We start from the raw sequence: 24,496 nt of genomic DNA, 5'->3' as shown, positions 1-24,496 counted from the left end.
GGATCTCCATTTGCAAAAGAATGGAAGAGGACCCTTTTTCACACCATATCAACTCAAAATGGACCGAAGACCTAAATATAAGAGCCAGAACCCTCAAACTCCTAGACGAAAATACAGGGAAACATGTTCAGAATCTTGTGTATTAGGCAATGGTTTCTCAGAGTTTACATCCAAAGTACAAGCAACAAAAGAAAAAAAAATAGATAAATGGACCTCATTAAAATTAAAAACTTTCAAGTCTCAAAAATGATTGCAGGGTGGTGCAACAGTGGCTCAGTGGCAGAATTACCACCTGCCATGCTGGTGACCTGGGTTCGATTCCCAGAGCCTGCTCATGCCAAAAAAGATTTCATCATGAAAACAAATTGACAACCTACATAATGAGAGAAAATATTTGGAAATTACATATCTGATAAGGGTTTAATATACAGAATGTATAAAGAAATCCTACAACTCAACAACAAAAAGACAAACAAACCAATTTAAAAATGGGCAAAATATGTAAATAGACATTTCTCCAAAGAGGATACACAAATAGCCAAAGAGCACATGAAAAGATACTCAACATCACTAGCCATTAGGGAAATGTAACTCAAAACCACAATGAGATACCATTTCACACCCACTAGAATAGCTACTATTAAAAAAGTGTTGTACAGGATACAGAAAATAGGAACACTCATTCATTGCTAGTGCAAATGTAAAATGGTGCAGCCACTGTGGAAGACTACTGGGCAGTTCCTCGAAAGTTAAGTTTAGAATTTACGATATGACCCAGCAATACTCACTTACAGGTATATACCCAAAAGAACTGAAAGAAGGGACTCAAACAGATATTTGGGCTTTATTCACAATTGCCAAAAGATGGAATTAATCCCTGGGTTCCATCAACTGATGAATGGATAAACAAAATATGACATAAACACAATGGAATATTATTCAGCTGTAAGAAGGAATGAAGTTCTGATACATGTGACAACATGTGTGAACCTTGAAGACATCATGTGGAAATGATGAAATACACCAGACACAAAAGGACAAATAGTATATGATCGCACTGATAAGCAACAGTTAGAACAAGAAAACTCAGAGTCAAAATCTAGAACACAGGCTACCAAGGAATGGGGTGGGAGTAGAAAATACAGAGTTAAGGCTTAAACTGTACAAAGTTTCTGTGTGGGATGATGGAAAAGTTGTGGTGATGGATGGTGGTGGTAGCACAACACTGTGAATGTAATTAACAGCACTGAATTATATATTTGAATGTGGTTAAAAGAGGAAATGTTAGGGAGTATATATGGTATTAGAAGAAAAAAATTTTTTAAATCCATGGAACTGCACAACACATACAGTGAACCTTAAGTTAAACCATGGACTGTGATAATACAATTATAAAAATGTGCTTTTATTAATTGGAACAAATGTTCCACACCAATGCAAGGTGCAAGGTGTTAATAATGGAGTGGAATACGGGAATCCTATTTTTTAAAAATGATTGTTCTGTAACCTACAACTTCTCTAAAAAGAAAAAAATATCAAAAACACGTGAATGCTCTCCACAGCCTACGTGATAAACTTGGCTCTAACCTAATTTCTCCACATACCCCTTCTCTGGCCACACAAGGGAGAATAAGCACTTTGAAAGTATCCATGGCCCCACTGATACTCTTCCTCTGCCAGAAATTCCTTTCTCTTTCTTCTCTCTTTAGGGAATTCTTTCACCCTTGAAGACCAAGCATAGATGTCACAGCCTCTGTCAAACCGCTAAGCCCTCTTTGTATATACTATTGTTGCTTGTTAGCAAATTTCAAGGGCCATGTCTATTTCATACAACCCACACTTAGCAGAGACCAAGGCAAAGTTTAACTATTTGTTAAATGATTCCTCATAAATTAAAAAATCAATTCTGAAAGGAATTCACCAAAATGTTAACAACGGTTGTCCTTTGGGTGGTGGGACTGTGCAAAATTTTTCTCTACCGTTTATTTTTAAAGTAGAGCATATGCTGAATAGTTTCATTTTAAATAAAAAAGTCTTCTCGTTATTGTGTGAATTTATGTTTAATGTAAAGCTCTACAATGAGGCTCTGGTGAAGTGAAGGAGTGAAGGGGAATCGGTGGGCCGTAGAAGGCTCCCAGTCTACAGTGGAGAACCTGGAGTTTCCTGTCCAAATATGAGTGGGTTTCCCAGAAGGGGGTCTCGCACACAGCAGCCCGGGGCCCACGCCTGCCCCAAACGCATTCTCTCCAAAAAGCCCTTCCAGTGAAAGGGATGAATAACCAAATGTACGCACGTGGCTAAATTAACTCCCCTTTATGTAGGTCCTCTGCTTTCAACAGCATGACCAGCAATGACTTTCAGATTTAAAAGAAGGTCCAAATAACTTCAGGCAAACTTAAAATAGATTATAAATTTGAAAATACCTAAAAATCCCTTGTAGAATCTTAGGGTTTCAGTTGTGGGAGAAGTACTCAGTTGTATTAAAAGGTTCCTTATTTTAAAAAAAATAATAAAATACATTTTTTTAAAAGTTACTTATAAATTCTTAATTGGAACTGTTCCCCTTCTAATTCTACTGAGATTAAAAGTATCTAAAAGACAAAATAAGTACAGATCTTTGTACTTACGTAACTGGACAAGTCTTGATTTTCCTGACTCTGAATGGCAGGGCTGGATGAGAGGAGCAAAAGAAACAGCCAGAATCTTTTTGGTTTCCCAAGCAGAAGGACCAGTACGCGTTATCTTAGTCAACTATCCCAAAGACAAAATGAGAATATTCAAAAAAAAATATTCAAAACTACTAGATAGTTTATATTTAATACAATCATTCCTATGCATAATCTAAAAAGACACTTATATTTAAATAACTCAACAGATGCCTCTGATGTGATGTGATATGAGGCAGACATTGCTTATCAATATTCTTGCAAAAACGTTCAGCCTGAATCTATTCAAGTCTCCAGATGTAACTGGTTTTATATACGATAGAGAAATATACCTAATAGAAGAAACTGCACCTTGTGTGTGTGTGTGTGTGTGTATGTGTATGTGAGAGAGAGAGAGAGAGAGAGAGGGAGGGAGAGGGATGAAGTAGAGAAATAAGCTAAAGGACAATGATCAGATACGAGTGGAATGTGGGGATTCTTAGGACTTTCTGTCGCTTGCCAAGAAAAGCCAATGTCAAGGGGAGAAAAGTAGGGGAAAGGTGGCTGTTCAACCTAACAATTAACTATAACATTTGGACCATACTGATTTCTGGATTTTTTTTTTTTTTCGGGGAATGGGGTGCTATAAAAGACATCTTTCCAACAAATAGGGATTTTTGACTGTGCACTGGATAACGGACACTATTACAGAATCACTGAAAATAAGAATATGGAATCCTGAATACACAGGAGGTTATCCCTATTCTTAGGAATGCTGAAATGAACCTCACCATGACAGTACTGGGGCTTGGTGGCTCACACTCTATAGCACAGGTAATCAATAACTGTTCTGAATTAAATGATGAGGAATACCAGAAGAATCCAATTAGACCCATACCTGTTGACCACAAGGCCCTTCTGTGCATTCAGTGGGACCCAAACGCAGTCTCCACATTGCCTACCAGGTCACCGGACAATTTTTGGTAAGTGCTGTCATGCTAAGATTATATGCTAGTCTTGTCTAACAATGCAATTCTTCTAAAAATTAAGACTATGTCATGAATATTAGAACCAAAAGGATTAAAAAGATAAACATGAGGACAATCATATTCTTGTATATCAGTAAAAACACTTTTCAAAGACTTTCTAGTTATAATAAATATCAAATATTGAAATGTAAGCAATGATTATGAACTTTAAAAAAGAAAAATATAAACATTTATATTTCTAGATGAGTAGATGAAACATTGTAAAAATGTTTACAATCCTCAAATTAATCTAGATGTTACACAATTCCAATTAAAAGCCCAATGTGCAATACAACCAAAGATTTCTACTACCGTTTGTATAAATAAATAAATATTTTAAATTATATTCTGAAAAAGAAAGAGCCTCGGCCTGCACCACAGCCTGAGGCAAAGTGGCAGTAATGATGCAGGATGTGCCATTGTACCACAGCACCCTCGAGGCATGGGCTGCTGCAGGGTGCTGCCCGTGGAGGCACAACTGACAGTGAGCGAGTCCTGCCCCCCGCTGGGTTGACCCCTGGGGAGAACATGGATTCAGGCCAAAATGAAGACACAAGAGTGTCCACAGAAAGAAGTATGCACAGGGCTATTCAACAGCACTACTGTAATAGCAAAGAGCCTGAAAAGAGCACAAACACCCATAAGTAACTTTTATTTTTATATACCAACAAAAAAGATGTTAAGAAAGAGGAGGAAAAAAGAATTTCTTTTTAAAATGAACATTAAGTACTTAGAAATGAACAATAAATGATATATAAACCTTATTTCATATATCTGCATGGGTAAACAGAGTGGGGAAAAAAGTATGTAGAGCCTGCTATCACTCACTGAAGGAAGGCTATGAAGAGAAAAATATATTTTTTTATAAAAAGATGTACTAAAAACAAACCAACAAAATGACGACTTTGAAGCAAAGAAAGTAGGGAACAGGGGACACAAATGGAAAAAAATCTTGAGAATTCCTTGTTTTTACTTTGAAATCTTGTAAATATTTTACATACTTTTAAAAAAATTAAACTTACAATGTCAATCCTAAAATCTTAAAGAAAAATAAACAAATGGCTACTGTGCATCAGATTAGCAGTATAACTACACAGAAAGTACTAATTTAAGTGACTTTAAAACATACTGATTTGACTGTACATCCTTAGTGAAATATAAAGACAAAAATATATAAACAAAATTTTTTTTTAACAGTTTCAGGAATCAGACTGTTCCTGATCATTCTGTGTCATTGATAAACCAGGAATCAGACTGTTTCTGATCATACTGTGTTTTATGAATAAACCAGTAAGTTAGGGTGGTCAGAGAATAGGGTTTGAGGCATGAAAGGAGACACTCGTGAGACTGAAGAGGTCAGAAAAGGCCTCTAGTCCTGCTTTGCATCTGGGAGTATTCATAGGCATTCTTGGTATATTTTATCTTAAAAAAGTGTGTGTGCTAATTAAGACAATAAAAAGATGGGAAAAAAAAAAAGCGTTTCCCCAAAGGCTAATTTATAGGCCTTTTGGTGATTAGTTTCATACAACTTTATGACTGTACAATTTAGTATAATGATACATTATAAAAAATAATGTAGGGTGGGCCATGGTGGCTCAACAGACAGAGCTTTCGCCTGCCATGCCAGAGACCCAGGTTCGATTCCTGATGCCTGTCCATGCAAGAAAAAAAATATGTATTTTTAAATCAGTACTTTATATTCAAAGATGACCCTTTTAACATATCTCCACCACCTGAGTTATTAATTTCCATTTGCATCTTTTCAAAATGGGAATTAAGGTGACTGTCTGAGTTGTTTCTCTATGAAGGGCAACAGTTTTCTTACACCTGGCAAAAGACTGTAAATTTTCTGACTAGGGCTAAGTATTTATCTATGGCCACAAAGCATATATGTACAACAATTAAAACTAAAGGTACACATAGGAAAATGAGACATTAAAAGACGAAAGTAAGGAAAAAAGCACAGGCGTGCATGTGTGTAATTACTTCCTAGCTCTAGAGGTCTATCAAAAAGGCTTTAAAAAAATAAAAAAGACTAAACCAGTAGCAATGAGAATCCCCAAGTGTGGTCTCTAAACACCAATTCTCAATGAAGTGAAACAGGGATCCTCAGAAAAACAGTTAATTCCAAGTCTGCTGTAAAAATTGTACAAACTGAGTCTGGAACATCTAGTCTTACAAGAAAGAAACAAAGTCATTGAAGACTACTGAAGTTGTATCAAGAGACCCAAGAGCCCACATGAGGAGACAGCCAGTGGCCAAAGATAGGACAATCTGAGCTTCTTAATAAGAAAGATGTGTTTTAGTTTCCTTGGCTGCTCAAGCAACTACCATGCAGTGAGTCAGCTTAAACAATGGGAATTCATTAGCTCACAGTTTTGACGCTAAAAGAACGTTCAATTTAAGATGTCATTCAGGCAATGCCTTTTTCATGAAGACTGGAGATCTGGAGCTGGCTGCTGGCAGTCTGGCTCGTGGCTCCTCTGTCACATGGCAATACACATAGCAACCTCTCCTGGCTTCTGCTCTCCACTGAATTTCAGCTTCTTGCTTCATGTGCTTTCTTTTGATCTCTGTCTGAATGTCACTCCACTTATAAAGGAGTCCAGCAATAGGATTAAGACCCATTCTGACTGAGGTGGGCCAATCCTTAACTGAAGTTACCTTATCGAAAGGTCCTACTTCCCTAAAGAGTGGGAGAAAGATCAAAGGTGATGGTGAAGTTATATACAGAAGGTAGAATTTAACAATGAGTATGACTGCTGAATCATTATACTGATATTTCTTTTAGTCTCCAGTATCTTAGAGTACCTAGAGTTGTAATCCATACCAAACACTGAAATCTGTTCTAAACTAATTGTTGAGATGTGCTTTGAAATGGGTTGCTTTTTTGTATATATGTTATTTTTCACACACACACACAAAAGTTTATTGTGATGATAATTACACAGCTATATGATAATATTGTGACTCACTGAGTGTATACATTGGATGATTACATGGTATGTGAATAATCAATAAAAAATAAAAATTAAAAAAATCACCTAGGTGAGATCAATAAATATGTATTAATTTCTTAATTCTTAAGACAGTTTTTTTTACTCCCATTATATCTAAATAGTACTTATTTCTATATTGACATTGAGACTGCATTTAAACTAAATAATCCAATCCATGGATTTTGCTAAAAGAGACCAGTTACAACACGGGTGTGTTTGTATATAGTAGAGGCACAGAGAGGATGTGCAAATACTGTCTAAACATAAAGACTCATCAGATATTTCAAACTGCTCCATACTGGTAATAAATTTATATCTTGCATAGGAAAAAAAAAGGTCCTACTTACCATGAGTTCACACCCACAGGAATGGACTAAGTTTAAGAACATGTCTTTCTGGGTGCATAACCTCCAAACCACCACACTTGACACCCTGGACCCACCCCCCACCCCAAAAAATAGAATACTTTCTACATACAAAATTTATTTATTCCATCACAACATCCTAAAAGCCTTAAGTCATTTCAGTAACAATGATAAGTACAAAATCTCACCAAAATCAGTTATGGGTATGTCAGTCCTGGGGTATATTTCTCCTCTGTCTGTGGACCTATTAAACCTAGAAAACAAATGATCTGCTTCCAATATAAAAGGCATAGGATAGACATTCCCATTCCAGAAGGCAAAAACTGGCAGAAAATGGGGGGTACGATTCTGAAACACAGCAGGGAAAACGCCATTAGATTTTAAGGTCTGAGAATCATCTACAGATTTATATTTTATCCTCAAGGCATGAAGGAATGGTAGCCCCAGCCCTTCCAAGAGCTTGTGCAGAGGCTGTGCTCTCCCTGAAGACTGCATGGGGATGGCCAACAGGGTCTCTGCAAACCTCAGGGCACTGAGCATGGGGTGGTAACATACTCCCTGAACAATGGGGCAGAAGTCCTGATCCACCAGGCGCAGGAGCAGGCCTACCCTTTCCACAAACATGGGGGAGGACACTCTCTTGGCCCAAGATCTCTTTGGTCCAGTCTCTAGCTTTCACAGTTCTGCCCTTGAAATTATTCTCCCTTCAATTTGTCCCTTTAAGTCAAGGCTGGCAGTGGTTTGGTGTATACAAATTTCACAAAAAAATCTGTCAGCTCTGCATGTAGCATAGGGGCCCAAGCCATCAGACAGAAGGACTTAAAGATCTTTCCTACATAACTCCATTTGTGATCGTGGCTTCCACTGAAATGGCTGACTGGATCCATGATCAGTTAAACGCCCACATGGAGCCCTATTCTCTGGGAACTCACTTTCTGGAAGCCCAGGGAAATCACTGATGGAGCTGCTTCAGGCCCTAGTCTCAAAGAACACCATCTGTTTAGGCTTAAAAGTTTCTAAACCATCAACTTCTGGTTTCTTTGTGCACAGGAATTCTGTTTTCACCTTATCCCTTTCCTCTCACATCTTACCCTAAGCTGTGAGAAGCCAGGCTGTCTTCCACACTTAGCTTAGAAATCTCAGCTACGTATCCACATTCATCACTTTCAAACTCTGCTTTCCATCTGACATCAGAACTCAACTTCACGTCTCTTGCAGTTTCCAATAATATATTCATCATTTTCATCTAAACCCTCATCAGAAGTAACCTTAGCATCCATATTTCTACCAATGGTCTCTTCAAAGCAATCTAAGCTTTTTCTACCTCACATTTCTTCCAGACTCTACCCACTATTCAATTCTAAAGCTGTTTCCACATTTTTGGTATTTGCAACAGCAGCATCTCACTCTCCTGGGACTAAAACAGATTTACTTTCCTTGGTTGCTCAAGCAAATACCATGCAATGGGTCAGCTTAAATAATGGAAATTTATAAGCTCATGGTTTTGATGCCAAGAGAAAGTCCAAATCAAGGCATCATCTGGGGAATTCTTTCTTTCTGAAGACTGGTGTTCTAGGGCTGTTGCCAGTGATCCTTGGTCCTTGGTTCCTTTGTTATGTGGCAACGCACATGGCAGCCTCCTCTGGTCTCTTCATTCTCTTGCAGGTTCTGTTAAATTTCAGCTTCTTGCTTCCCATGGCTTTCTCTCCATCTTTTTGAGTTTTATACTGCTTATAAAGGACTCCAAAAATAGGATTAAGACCCATTGTGAACCACACCATAACTGAAGTAACCTCATCAAAAAGTTCTACTTAGAATGGATTAAGTTTAAGAACATATTTCGGGGGTTTCATACAGCTCCAAACCACCACAGATGCAATGACTAAAATATTAAGTATGTTTAAATTCATTAATGCATAATGATACTAAAAAACAGAAAACTTCCACCACCATTGAGAGATGCTAGAGAACAAGTTTATTTTGAAAACTGATAAAAGTTAAGAATCAGAATTTATGCTCTCTCTCCTGAAAAAACTCCATAATGAGGACAAGTTTCTTTTACAGAAGTATTCCAGCTACTAAATGAAGAAATGATGGAATCAGAACACATTATTCTGCAATTCCTAATAAGATAATGGATCAGGACAATGATCACACTGTTTGCACCAAAGAGATACCCAGGGATCATAGCCATGGACTCACCTTTCACCACCCATCAGTACTGGAGTCAAAAAAAATCATCCAAATTAAATCTGAATCTAATCAACTCTCCAGGTCTAACTATCCATTTCTAGGGAAGACAGAGGCCAGAAGAGTATCTTCAACATCACCACAGGGATCAAAATCTAGACTGTAAGAAACTCTACAGGAAAAATAATCTGACTTCTCCAACAAATAAATGAAAAAGAGAATCTATAGAACAAAAAACAGATTCATTTCCCAGTGCCTACCCATGCAAAAAACAAAACAAAACAAAACAAAAAAACTGAAAGAGAGCAACCAAATACACTATATAAACCTTAAATGGTTCCTCATTCAAACAAATTATTAACATTTTTGGAGACAATCAGGAAAACTGGAATGTTAGCTGGATATCTGAAGACATTAAGGAATTACTGTTAATTTTTTTTAGGTATAATAATAGTTTTGTGGTGAGGTATAAATCCCCTCCTCCATTCCTGCCTCCGTTTCCTCATTTATGAAATGGAGTGGGCTGTTATGGGGGTTACACAGGAAAATATATGCAAAATGCTCAGAACAGACCCTGGAAGACAGTGTTCAAAAACGTCAGTTATGAGGGCGGCCCCCAGTGGCTCAGCAGGCAAAGTTCTTGTCTGCCATGCCGGAGACCTAGGTTTGATTTCCGGTGCCTGCCCATGCAAAAAAAAAAAAAAAAAAAAAGTCAGTTATGAAAGGACTCTGACCTTCTCTTCTAATGGCATGACAAGGATCCCCCCAACCTTGAGGAGATTCTTCATGTAATCTTCATGTTCTTTCTGAACACCGGCCCCACAGTACACGCGGTCATACTGCGTACAGTCTGGAGAAATCTCCAGGCAATTGCCAGTAACAAAGGAAGGTTCACAGAATTCAAACCTGAAAGTAAAAACGTGTTTTGTAACTAACATGTATCACCTTAGAACAAGCCTACACAGTACTTCTACTCTAATGACTGGTTGTTTTCACTGTAAGATACCACAGCACTAAGCCACAAGCTGGAAGCCTGGCTTCCAAAAAGAATTATCCTATATAAATAGAGACCTAGAAATCTCAAACAAAATATTATACAAATGAATATCATAAGCATAATCCAAATTTAAAGACAACTGTCACTGTCTTTGCTCTGTTTTTACAATTCATACTCTCATTCAATAACTACTCTACAAGGAGTGAAATGAGAGAAAAACACACATGGTTTTCCCAAAAAGTTTAACCCCTAAAATGACAGCTTTAATGTTTTATTTCTATTTATATATACTGTTTAAGATGGAAGCAGAAATTTTATTTTAGAAATGATTAGCTGCTACGAATTTGTCTATAATGAAAACACACAAACTGAGCAAAACGAACATTCTGTTTTCTTCTATTATACTGAACATTCTGGTTTTTTCTATTATTAAATTGGTGAAAAATTCCCATTGTCTAGGTATCATAGTTACAAAAACCTAATGCCCTTAAAAACACATGTATTTTTTTTTAATTTAGAAAAGACATATAGCCCCATGTATGTTCTACAGTTTACTCAAATTTGTTGGCATACAAACATGAATATCTTTCCATCTGGTCAAGTCTGTTACATTATAATGCACACCCTTTGACCTAAAATATAGTATTTAATCTTACTTGTCAAAGCTATCGCTTGTTTTGATGAAGAAGTCCAATTTCTGTTTTGCATACTCTATCACATCTGAATGAAGTTCTACCCCATGGTTTACACCAAAAGGACCTAAAAGGTTTAAGAATAAGAAAATTTTTAGAATGGGGGCAAGAATTGCTTGCCATCTTGCTTCTTTGTTTTATTTCTAGTTTATCAATTGCAATACAAATAATTAAAGAAATTCATAAGGTTGCATCTTAAACACATTATTGTATCTACATTATCCAAGCTCATCTCTAAATGTGTTCAGTAGTTCCCACTCACTACCTCGTAAATAATTCTTTTCATTACATCACCGATTCCGAAAGGAAACATGAGAAAATCTTTCTGAAGCCTGGATCTCTCTGCTCTTAAACTTTTAAAGAGTCATTTGAAAATGGAAAAAAAGTCAAGGTCTGAAACACAAAAGTTCAGTATCTTATTAATGCACTGAAGAAGAAACACATACATGCAAATGAAACTGGGCAAGCTTCCTAGCCTGCGCTTGTCCAACACAGGCAGTTAGGAAAATTGTTTTCCATCAAAAGAGCCCCACATACTCAGACATTATCACTTTTAAAACCCTCCCCAAATAGGTTTTAATCATCACTAAAATAAAACTATAATTCCAAATCACAATGAAACACTTTTTTATATCAAAGGTAAATTTGTCAGTAACTTGAAATACAGCTATGAGGAAAGTTGTTTTTCTTTTCTTAAAGTTCTTTCAAGTTCAGGAAAAAGTTATAAGCCCACTTAACAAGAGTTCCTTCTGCATAAAACTGCCTTTAAGTTAACATTGGGTACATAGAGCACTACCTGGCAAATGTAAAAGAACAAGCTACCAATACAACTTAGTTGATTCCGTCCCCCATCATGTGGAAATATACACATACAAGGGCCAAAACCAATCTGTCTACATACAATGGCTCCCTCTCCAAAGGGGGTGAGATTCTATTTTCCAGGAGTGGTGCTAATCTCATCTTTAGCTCATTCTGGGTGGTACCCACATGGAGGCACATAAAATTGCAAAAATTCATCAGGCGCTACACTTACGATTTGCCATGTATAATAACTGAAATAAAAAAAACTCAGACAGATTTAACAGATTTCAACTAGCCAAAGAAAGAATCAGTAAACTTGAAGTAAAGACAAGAGAAATAATTCAGTGTGAGGAGCAGAAAGAAAAACTCACAAAGAAAAATGAACAGAGCCTGAGGGACCTGTGGGACACCATCAAGCATAGCAACATGCACATTACTGGAGTCACAGAAGGATGAGAGAGAGAGAGAGAAAGGGGCAGAAAAAGTATTCAAAGAAATAATTGCTAAATTTCCCAAATCTGATGGAAGACATGAATTTCCCAAATGTGATGGAAGACACATCCAGGAATCTCAACAAACTCCCCAAGCAGGAGAGACTCTAAGAGATTTACATCAAAATATATTATAGCAAAATTATCAAACTCCAAAAAGACAAAGAGATTTTGAAAGCATCAAAAGCAAAGCAACTTGTTACATACAAGGATCACCCAACAACAGCAGAAAGTACATTCATCTCAAGTGCACATAGAACATTTCCAGGATAGACGACGTTAGGCCACAAATCAAAACCTAAAAAAGTAAAAATTTTGAAATCATGCAGTGTGTCCCATCATAATGGAGTAACACTAGAAATCAATAATAGAAGGAAAACTGGAAAATTTTTAAATATGTACATATTAAACAACACACAATTAAACAACCAATAGGTCAAAGAATATATCACGTGGGATAAAAGGAAGTATCTTGAGATGTACAAAAATGAATGTACAAAAAAAAAAGAATGTACAACATGCCAAAATTTATGGGATGCAGTAAAAGCAGTGTTTACAGGTACATTTATGGCTCTAAATGTCTACCTTTTAAAAACAGAAAGATCACAAATCAATAATATAACCTCACACTTAAAGAAACGAAAACAAGAGCAAACCAAACCCAAAGTTAGTAGAGGAGAGAAAGGCAAAGAATTGAGTAGATTATAGGAAATAGAAAACAGAAAATAGTATCAGCACAACCAAAAATGGCTTTTTAAATAAAGATCAATAAAATTGGCAAGCTTTTAGCCAGACTGGAAGAGAAAGAATAAAAAAGGGCAATAACTAAAATGAGGAAAGAAAGTGGGGAAATTACTAACAACCTTATAGATATAAAAAGGCTTATAAGACGGTACTATGAACAACTACATATGAACAAATTAGAAAACTTAGAAGAAGTGGGCAAATTACTAGAAATAAACAAATTGCCAATTCTGACACTGGAAGAAATAGAAAATCTCAACAGACTTATAACAAGAGATTGAAGCAGTAATTAAAAAACCTCTCAATGAAGAAAAGTCCAGGATCAGATGGTTTCACTGCTGAATTCTTACAAACATTTAAAGAATATTTATTAACAATCCTCCTCAAACTCTTCCACAAAACAGAAGAGGAGGGATTACTTTCTAACTCATTCTACGAGGCCAGCATTACCCTGATTTCACATGAAGACAGGACAAGAAAAGAAAATTACAGACCAATATCTCTTATGAATATTGATTTAAAAACCCTCAACCTAATATTGGCAAACCAAATCCAACACCATATTAAAAGGATTATATGCCATGACCAAATAGGATTTATTCTAGGAATACAAGGATGGTTCAAAGTAAGAAAATCAATGTAATCACCACATAGATAAAATGAAGGAAAAAAACTACATGATCATTTCACTCGATGCAGAAAAGGGGTTTATCCTTTAATGATAAAAACACTCAGAAAACTAAGAAAAGAACGGAAATGTCTCAAGATGATAAAGGGCATTTATGAAAAACCCACAGTAAATATCATATTCAATGGTGAAAGACTAAAAGCTTTCCCCCTAAGAGCATGGTGCCTGCTGACTACTATTATGCGTTGTACTAGAAGCTTTGCCAGAGCAATCAGGCAAGAGAAAGAAATAAAAGGTACCCAAATTTTAAAGGGAGAAGTAAAATTATACCTATTTCTAGATGACATGATCCTATATATAGAAAAACCCAAAGCCACAAGAAAGCTCCTATAACTAATAAATGAATTCGCCAAAGTTGCAGGATGCAAGATAAACACACAGAAGTCAACTGGATTTCTAAACACCAGTAATAAACCATCCGAAAAGGAAATCAAGAAAACAATTTCATTTATAATATCATCTAATAGAATAAAATACCTACAAATAAAATGAAACAAGGAAGTAAAAGGCTTACACGTTAAAAACTATAAAACACTGCTGAAAGAAACTGAAGACTTAACGAAGAGACATCCAGTGTTCATGGACTAGAAGACTTAATATTGTTAAGATGTCAATACTGCCGATAGTACATATACAAAAATTCAAACTGGATTTTTGAATATAAGCATTAACCTATAAATAAATAGGTTATACTATATATTATATATATAAATAAATAGGCTTATTTATTCATATATATAATATATATATTATGCTTATATATAAAAATAATATAAGCATTAACACTATAAAACTCTTATAAGAAAACATAGGGAAATATTTTTAGGACCTTGTAGTAGGCAATGGATTTTTAGGTTTCAGACCAAAAGCACAAGCAAGAAAACAAAAAAATAGATAAAATGGACTGCAACAAAAATCAAACCTTTGTGCATCAAAGGACATTATCAATAAGATGAAAAGACAACCTACAGAACGGGAGAAAGTATTTGGAAACTATATATCCGATAGAGGTTAAAATCCAGTTAAGGGGCCGTCTGCGCGTGCGCCGGGAGGAGCCGTGGCTGCAGCTGCAGCTGGCAGAGAGCGCAGTTCGTGGGGGCTGGCGAGCATTGGCCTCCCGCGACGCTGTCGCCCTGCGTTGCTGCGCTTTGAGCAGGAGGGGCCAGTTGTGACAATGGATCCAGAGAATTGGCAGACAGATCCTAGCCCCGCGGTTCTCTTTCCTAACAACCGCCCGGGACGGAGTCGGGGTGCCCCATGCTGCTCAGCAAACGCCTGCTGGGGTTTAGCCTTGGTCTTTTGTGCGGCACATTTACGTACCAGGGTCCTTGAGGACACGTGGCAGAGTCGAAACAGCGATTTGAGGAGAGTGGCTAATCTTCAAGGAACAGTACTGCAGTCCTGGCTGGTACGGCGTTCGTTCTGACAACTTTGGGGGCCCATCCGGGATCCCAGGCTTCTCAGGAGCCCCCCACCCACCCCCAGGAGGAAGGGAAGGCGCACCCCGCTGATTGAGCGGTCTTAAACTCTGTCATTGGGGGCCAGCTTCCGACAGCCAGGATGCTTCGAGCCACCGACTGTGAACGAGAAAGAGGAGGGGCTGCCTTGCGGACCAAGGGAATTTAAAATCCTTGTATTCCCTGAGAAGGACATAAAGGAACTGGAACAATTGGGAGCAAGCCCAGACAGTCAGGGGAGACAGGTCCTCCCGGATGGCAGGCAGATGGCAGTTGGATAAACAGGCACCGTGACTTGCTGGCTCAGACTGCATGTCTTGAATTTGCTGTCCATCAACACCAACCTGGCAGTTGGGTCCTCATCAAATTGTGGAAAGAGTCCAAACTTCAACCTCCTGGGAAGGCCCCTATCAAGTTCTGTTGACAACTGAGACAGCTGTCCAGATGGCAGAGAAGGGCTGGATCCGCTATACCTGAGTGAAAGGACCAGTACCTGAGCAAGATGACAAGTTTGATTCCTGGGAAATAAGTCCAACTTCAGACCCCTTAAAAATTACATTAAAGAGACAATAGTTTGGTGATAAAGTGGGTTTTTGGAAAAAAAAAAAAATCCAGTTAAGGAACGCCTACAACTCAGCAACAAAAACACAAACAATCCAATTGAAAAATGGGCTAAGGGGCGGGCCGCGGTGGCTCAGCGGGCAAGAGTGCTTGCCTGCCGTGCCGGAGGACCCCGGTTCGATTCCCGGCCCCAGCCCATGTAAAAAAAAAAAAACAAACAAACAAACAAAATATAATAAAATAAGAAAACGTTTAAAGATGTTTCCCTTTCTTCCTCCCTTCCTTCCTTCCATCCTTCCTTCCTTCTCTGTCTGTCTGTCTTTCCTTCCCTTCCTCCCTCTCTTAAAAAAAAAAAAAAAAAAAAAAAAAAAAGAAAAATGGGCTAAGGATTTGAACAGATTTCTCCAGAGATAACAGTCAAATGTCCAATAAGTATATGAAAAGATGTTCAATATCATTAGCCATTAGAGAAATGTAACTTAAAACTACAAGCTACCATTTCATACCCATTAGTATGGCTATTATTAAAAAAAAAAAAAAACTAAAAATAACAACTATTGGTGAAGATGAGGAAAAATAGGGACCCTCGTATATTTTTGATGGGAATGTAAAATGTTGCAGCCACCTTGAAAGCAGTTTGCTGTTTCCTCAGGATCTTAAACATAGAATTTCATTATGATCGCAACTCTGCTTCAAAAAATTGAAAACTGGGACTCAGACAGATATTTGTATACCAGTGTTCACTGCAGCATTATTCACATTTGCCAAAATTTGGAAGCAACTCAAGTGTCCATTAACAGTACGGTATATCCATACTACAATACTATGTGGTATATTATTATTCAGCCATTAAAAGAAGTCAAGTGCTGATACATGCTACAAAATAGATGAACTTTGAGGACTTTTATGTTGAGTGAAATAAACCAGATACAAAAGGATAAATAATGTCTGATTTCTCTTATATGGAATACTTATAATAAGCAAACACAGACAGAAAGCAAAATAGATGTTACCAGGTGCAGGGGGAGAGGGGAATGGGGAGTTCTTAGTAAAGGAGTATGAATTTTGGTTTAGGATAATGAAAAAAATCTGGAAAATGAGTTACACAGTACCCAATGTCAAATAATTGTCCACTTAAAATGATTAAAATGAATTTAAGTATATTTTACCACAGTTAAAAATAAAGTTTTAGAAAAGGAAAAAAACACATATTTAAAATTGTGAAGGTAACAATCTATAGCCTAAAGCAAAATGATCAGTCTCAAAACTTCACCACATCACCAAAGTATACAAACTTAATAAAGAAATCGAAATTTTCATTCTGTATCTATAAAAATGAATTATTACCATTAGGATTTTCTAAAATGAATGAACTACAAAGAAAAAATGTTATGATATATTGTGCTAATGTATTCTTATATGGCTTCTAAGCCATTACACTTTGAGATTTCTGACATTAAGAACCTTAAACTGACCTGACAAGAATGTCAAGATACTTAAGCCAAAAACAGTGGAGTCCTTACTGATATTTATTTCACAACCATACTCAATCCATCAGCAAATCCTGTCATGAAAACATACAGATCCAACCAAAAGCCCCAGCTTTATCACAGCCCCCTTGGGTGGGGCCACTGCCGACTCAGCTTGACTAGGCAGCAGCTCCCACTTCCTGCTTTCTCTCTGGAGTGATCTTTTAAAGTATAGCTCATTCCCCTATCACACCTCTGTCAAAACATTTCAGCTCACTCAGGGTAAAAACTGATATCTGTTTCCCCTACTATGATACTTAACACGAAGCAGGAATTCAGTAAATTCTTAGTTACCTGATCCTTTTTAAATTAATATTCATAACCTAATTTTTTCGTAAAACAGGCAAAATGGCTTCAAAAAGGACATTTGTTTCCTGAAAATTTATTTAAAAATAAATAGCTTATCGGTATTACTCTTTCACTACTAAAATAAAACAACGAAAACTGCTTAGAAAAACTTTAACTCCTAAAGGACTTTGAAGGTCATCCATCTCTGCTTAGTGATGGAGTGACAAGGATGGCTGAGTGTATCACCACGAGGTTCAGACAGTCACAAGTCTTTGGCTGTCCCGAGCCATCCATCAGAAGCAGGGTCTGCTAACTGGAATGTGGCTAGACAAGAAGGGACACAGCACCAGGAGTGGAGCGGGATCATGAAAACTGTCCAGAGTTAAGTTCCTCTAGAAAACACCCAGGCCTCCCTCTGTCATCCCTCCTCCGTCCACCCAATCGCTATGTCTGGACAACACTGGCACCCCCTGGACGGCTAAGAGGAGTTCCATAGAGTCTGCATTTACACAGGATGCGCCTCAACAGACTGCATTTTCTCTAGTGACAGAGACTGTACTATAAGATACACAGTGCTCTCCAGATTTACCTAAAATGAGTCCAACCATGGAGCTGAGGTACCCAGTGCCACTGCCCAGGTTCAGAAATGAGAGTCCAGGCTGCAGGTCCAAGGCTTCCATCACTTCGGAGTATATGCACGGGGCGGAGAGGTGAATGTTTCCATGCTTCCACGCCAGATCTTTGTAGGCATTTTCTTTAAATTCTTCCAGATAATAATCTGCACGATCAATAGCTCGGAAAGCCTGCTCCACCAGTTCAGTTCGGATGTACTGTGCTTCTTTCAAATTGTCTATTAGTTCATCATTGTCTTCTCCAGCACTGACAGCACCTCCCATTTTCAAGATCACACTTACGCAGCACTGCAATAATAGGAGAGCTGTTTACATTGAAGATAAGGATAATAAAAGTTCTAAAATCTGAAACTCTGGATTCTGAAAATAATAGAATATCTTTTGTCATTACCCACCCAAGCCCCTAGGGAATGCCAGATTTCACCCCCCAAACAAAACAAGACAAAAAACAAAAACATTTCCAGTTAAATTGGAAATGCAGGTAAACAACAAATACCAAAAAATTATGTTACTTGAAATTCAAATTTAACTGATGTGCTATATTTAAAAATACCCACTTACATCAAGGGATCCATTCACTCTGTTGATTTGGATAGTTCTAATATTCAAAGTTTAGGCACAAACAACATAAACAAAACTTTCTAACACATTGTGACAAATATTTTAACAAATAAAGCTAATTCAAGGCTAAATCTCAAGCTGCTACTAGACTTCCTATTTCCCCTCTTGAAGTGCATGCTATGCAACCTTTCCAGCTCGTTAAAAATGAAAAATTTCTTACCTTCTTCCCAACTGCCCTCTAGAAGAAAAAGTACAGCACTTATTCCCCTCTAAGCTCAACTACTAAAATACAATATACCTTCATACAATTCACAGGGAAAATGTGTTTTAGGTCTTAGCTCTCCTAAAAACATAAAAATGTCCTTTCCAATATTACACTTAAAAAATGTAACTTTCCCAAAGAAATTACTTGACATAAATTTGTAATGTTTACAACAGATCTGATTAATGGGTGGAAAAACCACCAGACTTCACAAAGACTGACACATTTTCTGAGTTACATATGATGATGATTTTATGATTACAAAGTTTATACTTGCTTTCCCCTCACAATCCTCTAGGTTTACAACAGCAGACTGAGAATCATAAATACTGGGGGAGGGAGGATGTCACACACACACACAACTGGCAACTATGGTGGCAGAGGTTGCTTCAGGATGGAAATCAAACCACCACACAGAGGAACCTTCAGCTTTTTACTTACAACAGGAAAACAAAATGTTTGAAGGGTGTGGCTTAATATGAAGTCTCTTTCACTACACGGTTGGAATGCTAGTAAAGTCAACCCTCATAAACAAGAAGTTAGGCCTGAATGCTACTTTTCAAATCCCCATGATGGTCCAATTATTACTATTTCACCCTCTTTTTAACTTTTTCAGAAGCCTTATTAGAGTATAGCTGTGCCCTGTGACCTGGATAGAACAAGAAGCTCAAATGAGGTCAAGCTTAATCTTGGGTAAGCCACTAAGTCCTGATACATTCCTGATGTTAGAGTCACCTTACATTTAGGTCACTGGTTATACATGAAGCAATGGGTTTGGATGTTCAAGGTTCTATTTAGGAAAAGACCTAACACATCACATATCCTAATCACATGTACATGTCCCTCCTGGCCCACCTCTTTGTCCAGAAGCCTTTAAGAGTATGCCACTCTGTCTTTCTCTTATCTTAAAAAGGTAACTAACTGTATGTTGGGCTTGCATTGCCTCCTACTAAGTACCCAGCACTTACTTTGAATTTTTTCTCACTATGAAAGCTTATCAAAGGCCAGCTTTCAGTAAAAATAGCTACCATCTTTTTACAAGTACTTCCTACCAGTCAGGACCACATTTAGGCTGTAGAACCTAATGAGGCAAATTGGGGCCGCGAGGTTAATTTGCTCACAATCACACAGCCAGCAGGAGGGCATTAGAATTCAAACTGAGAACTGTCTGCCCAAAGGCCAGTGTTCTTTACATCACACCAAAATGTAGCTTTAAAAATTTTTCAAGTGAGCAAAATTCTTGACCACAAAACTTTTGGTCATCTTTGTTTATTCCAAAATGAAGACTAAATGCTATGGAGTAAGCCTATCCTTCCCACTGTTAGGATGCACGTGAGCATCCGTAGGGCCTGATATTATTTTTAGCTTTGCCTGACAGATAATACTCCCTCACCCTGGAAACAAGCCCTGCTGACAACCGACCACTGACGTCACCAAAAAAAAAAAAAAAGCACAACAACAGACTAAAGATTTCCTTGCCAAACTAAGTTCTATCACCTTCACCTACATTCTACAACCCAGTTGAATCCTATTTTTCAAAGCAAGTGACTCATTTTTAGGATGCTGCATTTGATTTTTAAAGATACGTTACACTTTGCAATCCTTTAAACAATTCACCGCTCTGTATTAACTGGCCATACCCCAATAGCTCTTTCCAAAAACAGCCTGCAACGGCACAGCCAGCAGCAGCATGCTGGGAAGGCCTCGGGATTCATTCCACATCCTGAGGCTGTGATTCTGAGTGCCACACAATCATGAAGCAAGTTCAGGGCCCACGATTCCAGACCACACACGGAGGAGCAGGCTCCAGCAGGGGAGTCCAGGCAGTCTCTGCCCACGGTGAGATGAATGGGGGAGGGACTGAAAACGACCGCTCTGGCAGACAGAATGATGGAAGAAACTCAGACTATTCATCTTGAGAACCAGACGTCTTACAGAATGCACACTAATTTCTTTTTTTTCAAATACTTGAAAGCCTGCAATCTGTACATTAGCCTTGCTATTCTCCACCCTGACAAAAGAAGGGCCGAAGAAATACACCTTAGATGATTACTACTGAATTCAAAGAAACACCTTCTAACAGCCACGATCGCAAACGCCTCAGGCAATGGCAGGGGCCCTGCACCCACGTCCAGGGCCCTGTGTCCCCCAAACAGTTTCGACTTAAAAGTTGTTTAGGGCTCCCTGACGTCACGCCTTCTTGGATGGCATTCTACTATACATCCAGAGTGGAGCTGCTTACTTTGAGAAGAAAAAGAGAACAGACTTAGATACATGAATAGGGGGTGGAGATGGTATTTAGATGGCTTTTTTTCAGGTGCAACTCCAGAAAACATGAACCTGGGAGGCACATTCCCCCTCACAAAACACCAACGCCAAGATCAGGGAGTTTCTCCTTCCCCAACTGAGCTCCTCCTGCTTTGCTCCCAACAGCGCCAGCTACTTTTCTTTTTTAAGAAAAAAAAAAGATTTCTGTCATCTTCCGAAAAAGTCCGAGGTAGAATTTAAGTTTCGATTTTAGTGGGTCGAGACAAGCTCTACGTTTGGAGAGTAGGTGGGTTCGGGAGTGGGTAACCGGAATCTGCGGGAAACCCCAGACAGAAAACAAGCCCCGGGAGGTAAGGGAGAAGACGCCCCCAAGGTCCGGAACCCGGGGAGGGGTCGGGGAGAGAGGGAACGCGAGGCTCCAGAGAGAGGCGGGGATGTCTAAGTGCCCAAGAGAGGGACTGGGAAAGGGAGAAAGGGAAGTATGGGAACTAGGCGGGGAGCGAGGAAAGAGAAAGGGAAGCGGAAACTGGGGAGGGGAGAGAGAGCAGGGGAGGGGGTAGCTGGAGAGGAAAGAGAGCAAGGAGAGGGGAAGCTGGAGAGGGGAGGGGGAGAGCAAGGGAGGAGAGGGGGGAAAGCAGGGGAGGAGAGGGGGGAGAGCAGGGGAGGGAGAGAGCAGGGGAGGGGGGAGAGCAGGGCAGGGGGGAGAGCAGGGGAGGGGGGAGAGCAGGGGAGGGGGAGAGCAGGGGAGGGGGGAGAGCAGGGGAGGGAAGGGGAGGGGGGAGACTAAGGGAGGGGCGAGAACAGGAGAGGGTGCCCGGTGGAGCAGGAGGAACCGAGACACCGCAAGCCCGGCCCGAGGCTGGCCCCAGGCGGGCGGCGGCTCTACCTCCGGGCTCCCGGCAAGCGGGATCGGGCCGCCGGGGCCGCGACCTGGAGATCCTGGGGTGCGTCCTCCCTTGCCCGCTCGTCCGCCAGACAGCAGTCAGCGCCCGACCCGCCGCGGTAAACACCCGCCGCCGCCGCTGCGCCTGCGCGCGCAACTGCCCGACTGCGCCTGCGTCCCGGGCTCGACCCTCACAGGGCAACGGCGCCACCTAGTGGTCCCCGGCAGGGCGACGAGCGACCCAGGAGCACCCCTCCATAGGCCCGTCCCTTGGTGTAGTTACTGAGAAACACTCTGGAGCCCCGCACTGAGCCGGGCTCGGAGGACCCCACTGTGAACGCCGGAGAGACGCTGAGTGAGGGCGGCTGACTGCTAACAAACGAGGGTGAAATGAAAGAAGGCGTGGGTGGCCAGGGCGGTGCTGACCGCGAAGGGTAGTGATTGACCGCAGCTGGCGGGGCGTTGCTCTGGTTAGGTGGGCCGGGAAGGGTCTTTTGCGCTAAGATCTGGAGGACGACGGGGACCCAGCCATGCCAAGACGAGGGTCACACAGCTGCAGCCAGTCCCGTGAGCACAGGTGGGCAAGGAGGGAGGGGGTCTCGGCCTATGATTCTGACCAGGTGGGAGCCCAGAGCGGCCTCATTTGCACCTGCCACTCCTGCGCCAGGCCAGTCCCTTTGCCCCTTTTCTGGGCCTCTGCAGAGAATAGCACAGTTGGACGGACCATGTCTAGGCTTACTCTTGCAGCCAGATGAACCAATGCATCTCCATACCGCGCAAGTGGTTTGTACCCGTCTGTAGTCTACAGCCAGAGAATCTCAAAAGACGTGGAGACCCAGCACGGAGGGCACAGTAGATTCTCAAGCATTGACGGTTATTGTTACAAGTTTGGGGACCTGTAGGAGTGGAGTTTGAGCTAGGTGAAGGCGCACACTCACAGAGTTCCCTTGGGTTCTATAAGACAAAGAGAATTTTTTTTTTTTTTTTTTTTTTTGCTACTGTGAAAGGAATAATATGCAGGGGTGAACTCCCCTCACTCCCACAGAAGGAAAGGGGGAAGAAGCTGAGATGCTTTGGCAATAGCAAAAATACCTCCAGGACAGCATGCTGAGTAGGTAGCGGGTGTGTGAGAAAAACACAGTGTGATTTCTCCAGGCCTGGAGGATCCAGGTGTGTGTGTTTGCACGTTTGTCCACGCAGAAGGTGCTAGGTAAGAAGGTGTTCTAGTTTACTAGCTGCCAGAATGCAACAACACCAGAGACGGATTGGCTTTCAATAAAAGGGGCTTTATTAAGTATAGGTCTTCAGAGGAAAGGCAGCTAACTATCAACTGAAGTTCTTTCTTATGTGGGAAAGCACATGGCAATCTCTGCTGGCCTTCTCTCCAGGCCTCTGGGTTCCAACAACTTTCCCCCAGATGATTCCTTTCTGCATCGCCAAAGGCCTGGGCTGAGCTATGAGTGCTGAGATGAGGTTAACTGAGCTTCTTAGGCTATGCTACCCTGAGCACTCACATTTAAGCACCAGCCAATTAAATCAAACATCATTCATTGCAGCAGGCACACCTCCTAGCCGACCCCAGGTGTAATCAGCAACAGATGAGTTTCACGTACCATTGGCTCATTTCCACAGCAATAGAACTAGGCACCTTCACCTAGCCAAGTTGACACCTGAACCTAACTACCACAGAGGGTGTCCACTTCAAGCATTCTCAAGGTGAGTCAGGAAGGTGAGGCTGAAGCCGACCATCTTAAGTAAACTTTGGAGGGAACCACATCCCTGATAGTGGAACCTGGTCTCAGAGGCAGGGAAGTTGCATTGGATGACCTCAGGCTGCAGAGGTGTGCCTGGCAGGCCCGTGCCGCTGGAAGGAGCTGTGAGAGCTCTGAAATAACATCACGGACCCCTTAGCCCTGTCTGTTGGGTCAGGGTTGTTCTGGTGCTGATTTCATGGCTCAACACTGCAGGGCAGGGATGCCCTCGCTGCCATAGTCTGAGGCAGTTTCAGGTTTCAGGAGCCCTGGAGCCTTCCTTGACCCTCTCCCCTTCAGGGGCACATCCCTCCACATACCCTGCCCCTGTCCCCATCACCTCTCACCAGGACAATGCAAGAGTCTCTTAACTGGCTTCTCAGGCACCCCCACCTTGAGCCTTCCCCTGGACTTGGCCCATGGTGTGGTCAGTCTAATCCTTCCTTCAGCTTTTCACCTAATAGTTTTAGCAGCCATTAAAAATCATTGCCTAGATCCATTATTTCATTTGAGTATAAAATTTCCTTCACCATTTATTAATTGTAATTTCTCAATAAGGAAACCCTTTCATCAACTATATGATTGCCCTGAATGACAATTTATATGGGAAGACAGAATTGATACTTGATTCTTTCCCTCTAGTTACCAGGTTTTAGAATATTGA

General features: G+C 40.2%; 1 protein-coding gene across 4 annotated transcripts in view; it reads right to left on the bottom strand.

The window, feature by feature from the left end:
• The window catches only part of PCMTD2 (protein-L-isoaspartate (D-aspartate) O-methyltransferase domain containing 2), a 45,286-nt gene extending 23,065 nt beyond the window's left edge, over positions 1 to 22,221 (bottom strand). For 2 of the 4 annotated variants that reach the window (XM_077117677.1, XM_077117664.1), the window contains exons 1-6: positions 22,085 to 22,221; positions 20,571 to 20,805; positions 18,065 to 18,395; positions 10,881 to 10,983; positions 9,962 to 10,133; positions 2,628 to 2,751 (exon numbers count right to left, since the gene is read on the bottom strand). In XM_077117677.1, coding sequence (XP_076973792.1) covers positions 2,628 to 2,751; positions 9,962 to 10,133; positions 10,881 to 10,983; positions 18,065 to 18,395; positions 20,571 to 20,645 — 805 coding nt within the window. In that variant the 5' untranslated portion in view covers positions 20,646 to 20,805; positions 22,085 to 22,221. The remainder of the gene's footprint in view (positions 1 to 2,627; positions 2,752 to 9,961; positions 10,134 to 10,880; positions 10,984 to 18,064; positions 18,396 to 20,570; positions 20,806 to 22,084) is intronic. The other 2 variants (XM_077117670.1, XM_077117673.1) reach the window with 2 other exon arrangements.
• Between the last annotated feature and the right edge of the window lie 2,275 nt (positions 22,222 to 24,496).

This window comes from Tamandua tetradactyla, chromosome 1 (assembly GCF_023851605.1).
Source record: "Tamandua tetradactyla isolate mTamTet1 chromosome 1, mTamTet1.pri, whole genome shotgun sequence".
NCBI classification, from domain to species: Eukaryota; Metazoa; Chordata; class Mammalia; order Pilosa; family Myrmecophagidae; genus Tamandua; species Tamandua tetradactyla.
This window is presented reverse-complemented; position numbering and strand designations above follow the sequence as displayed.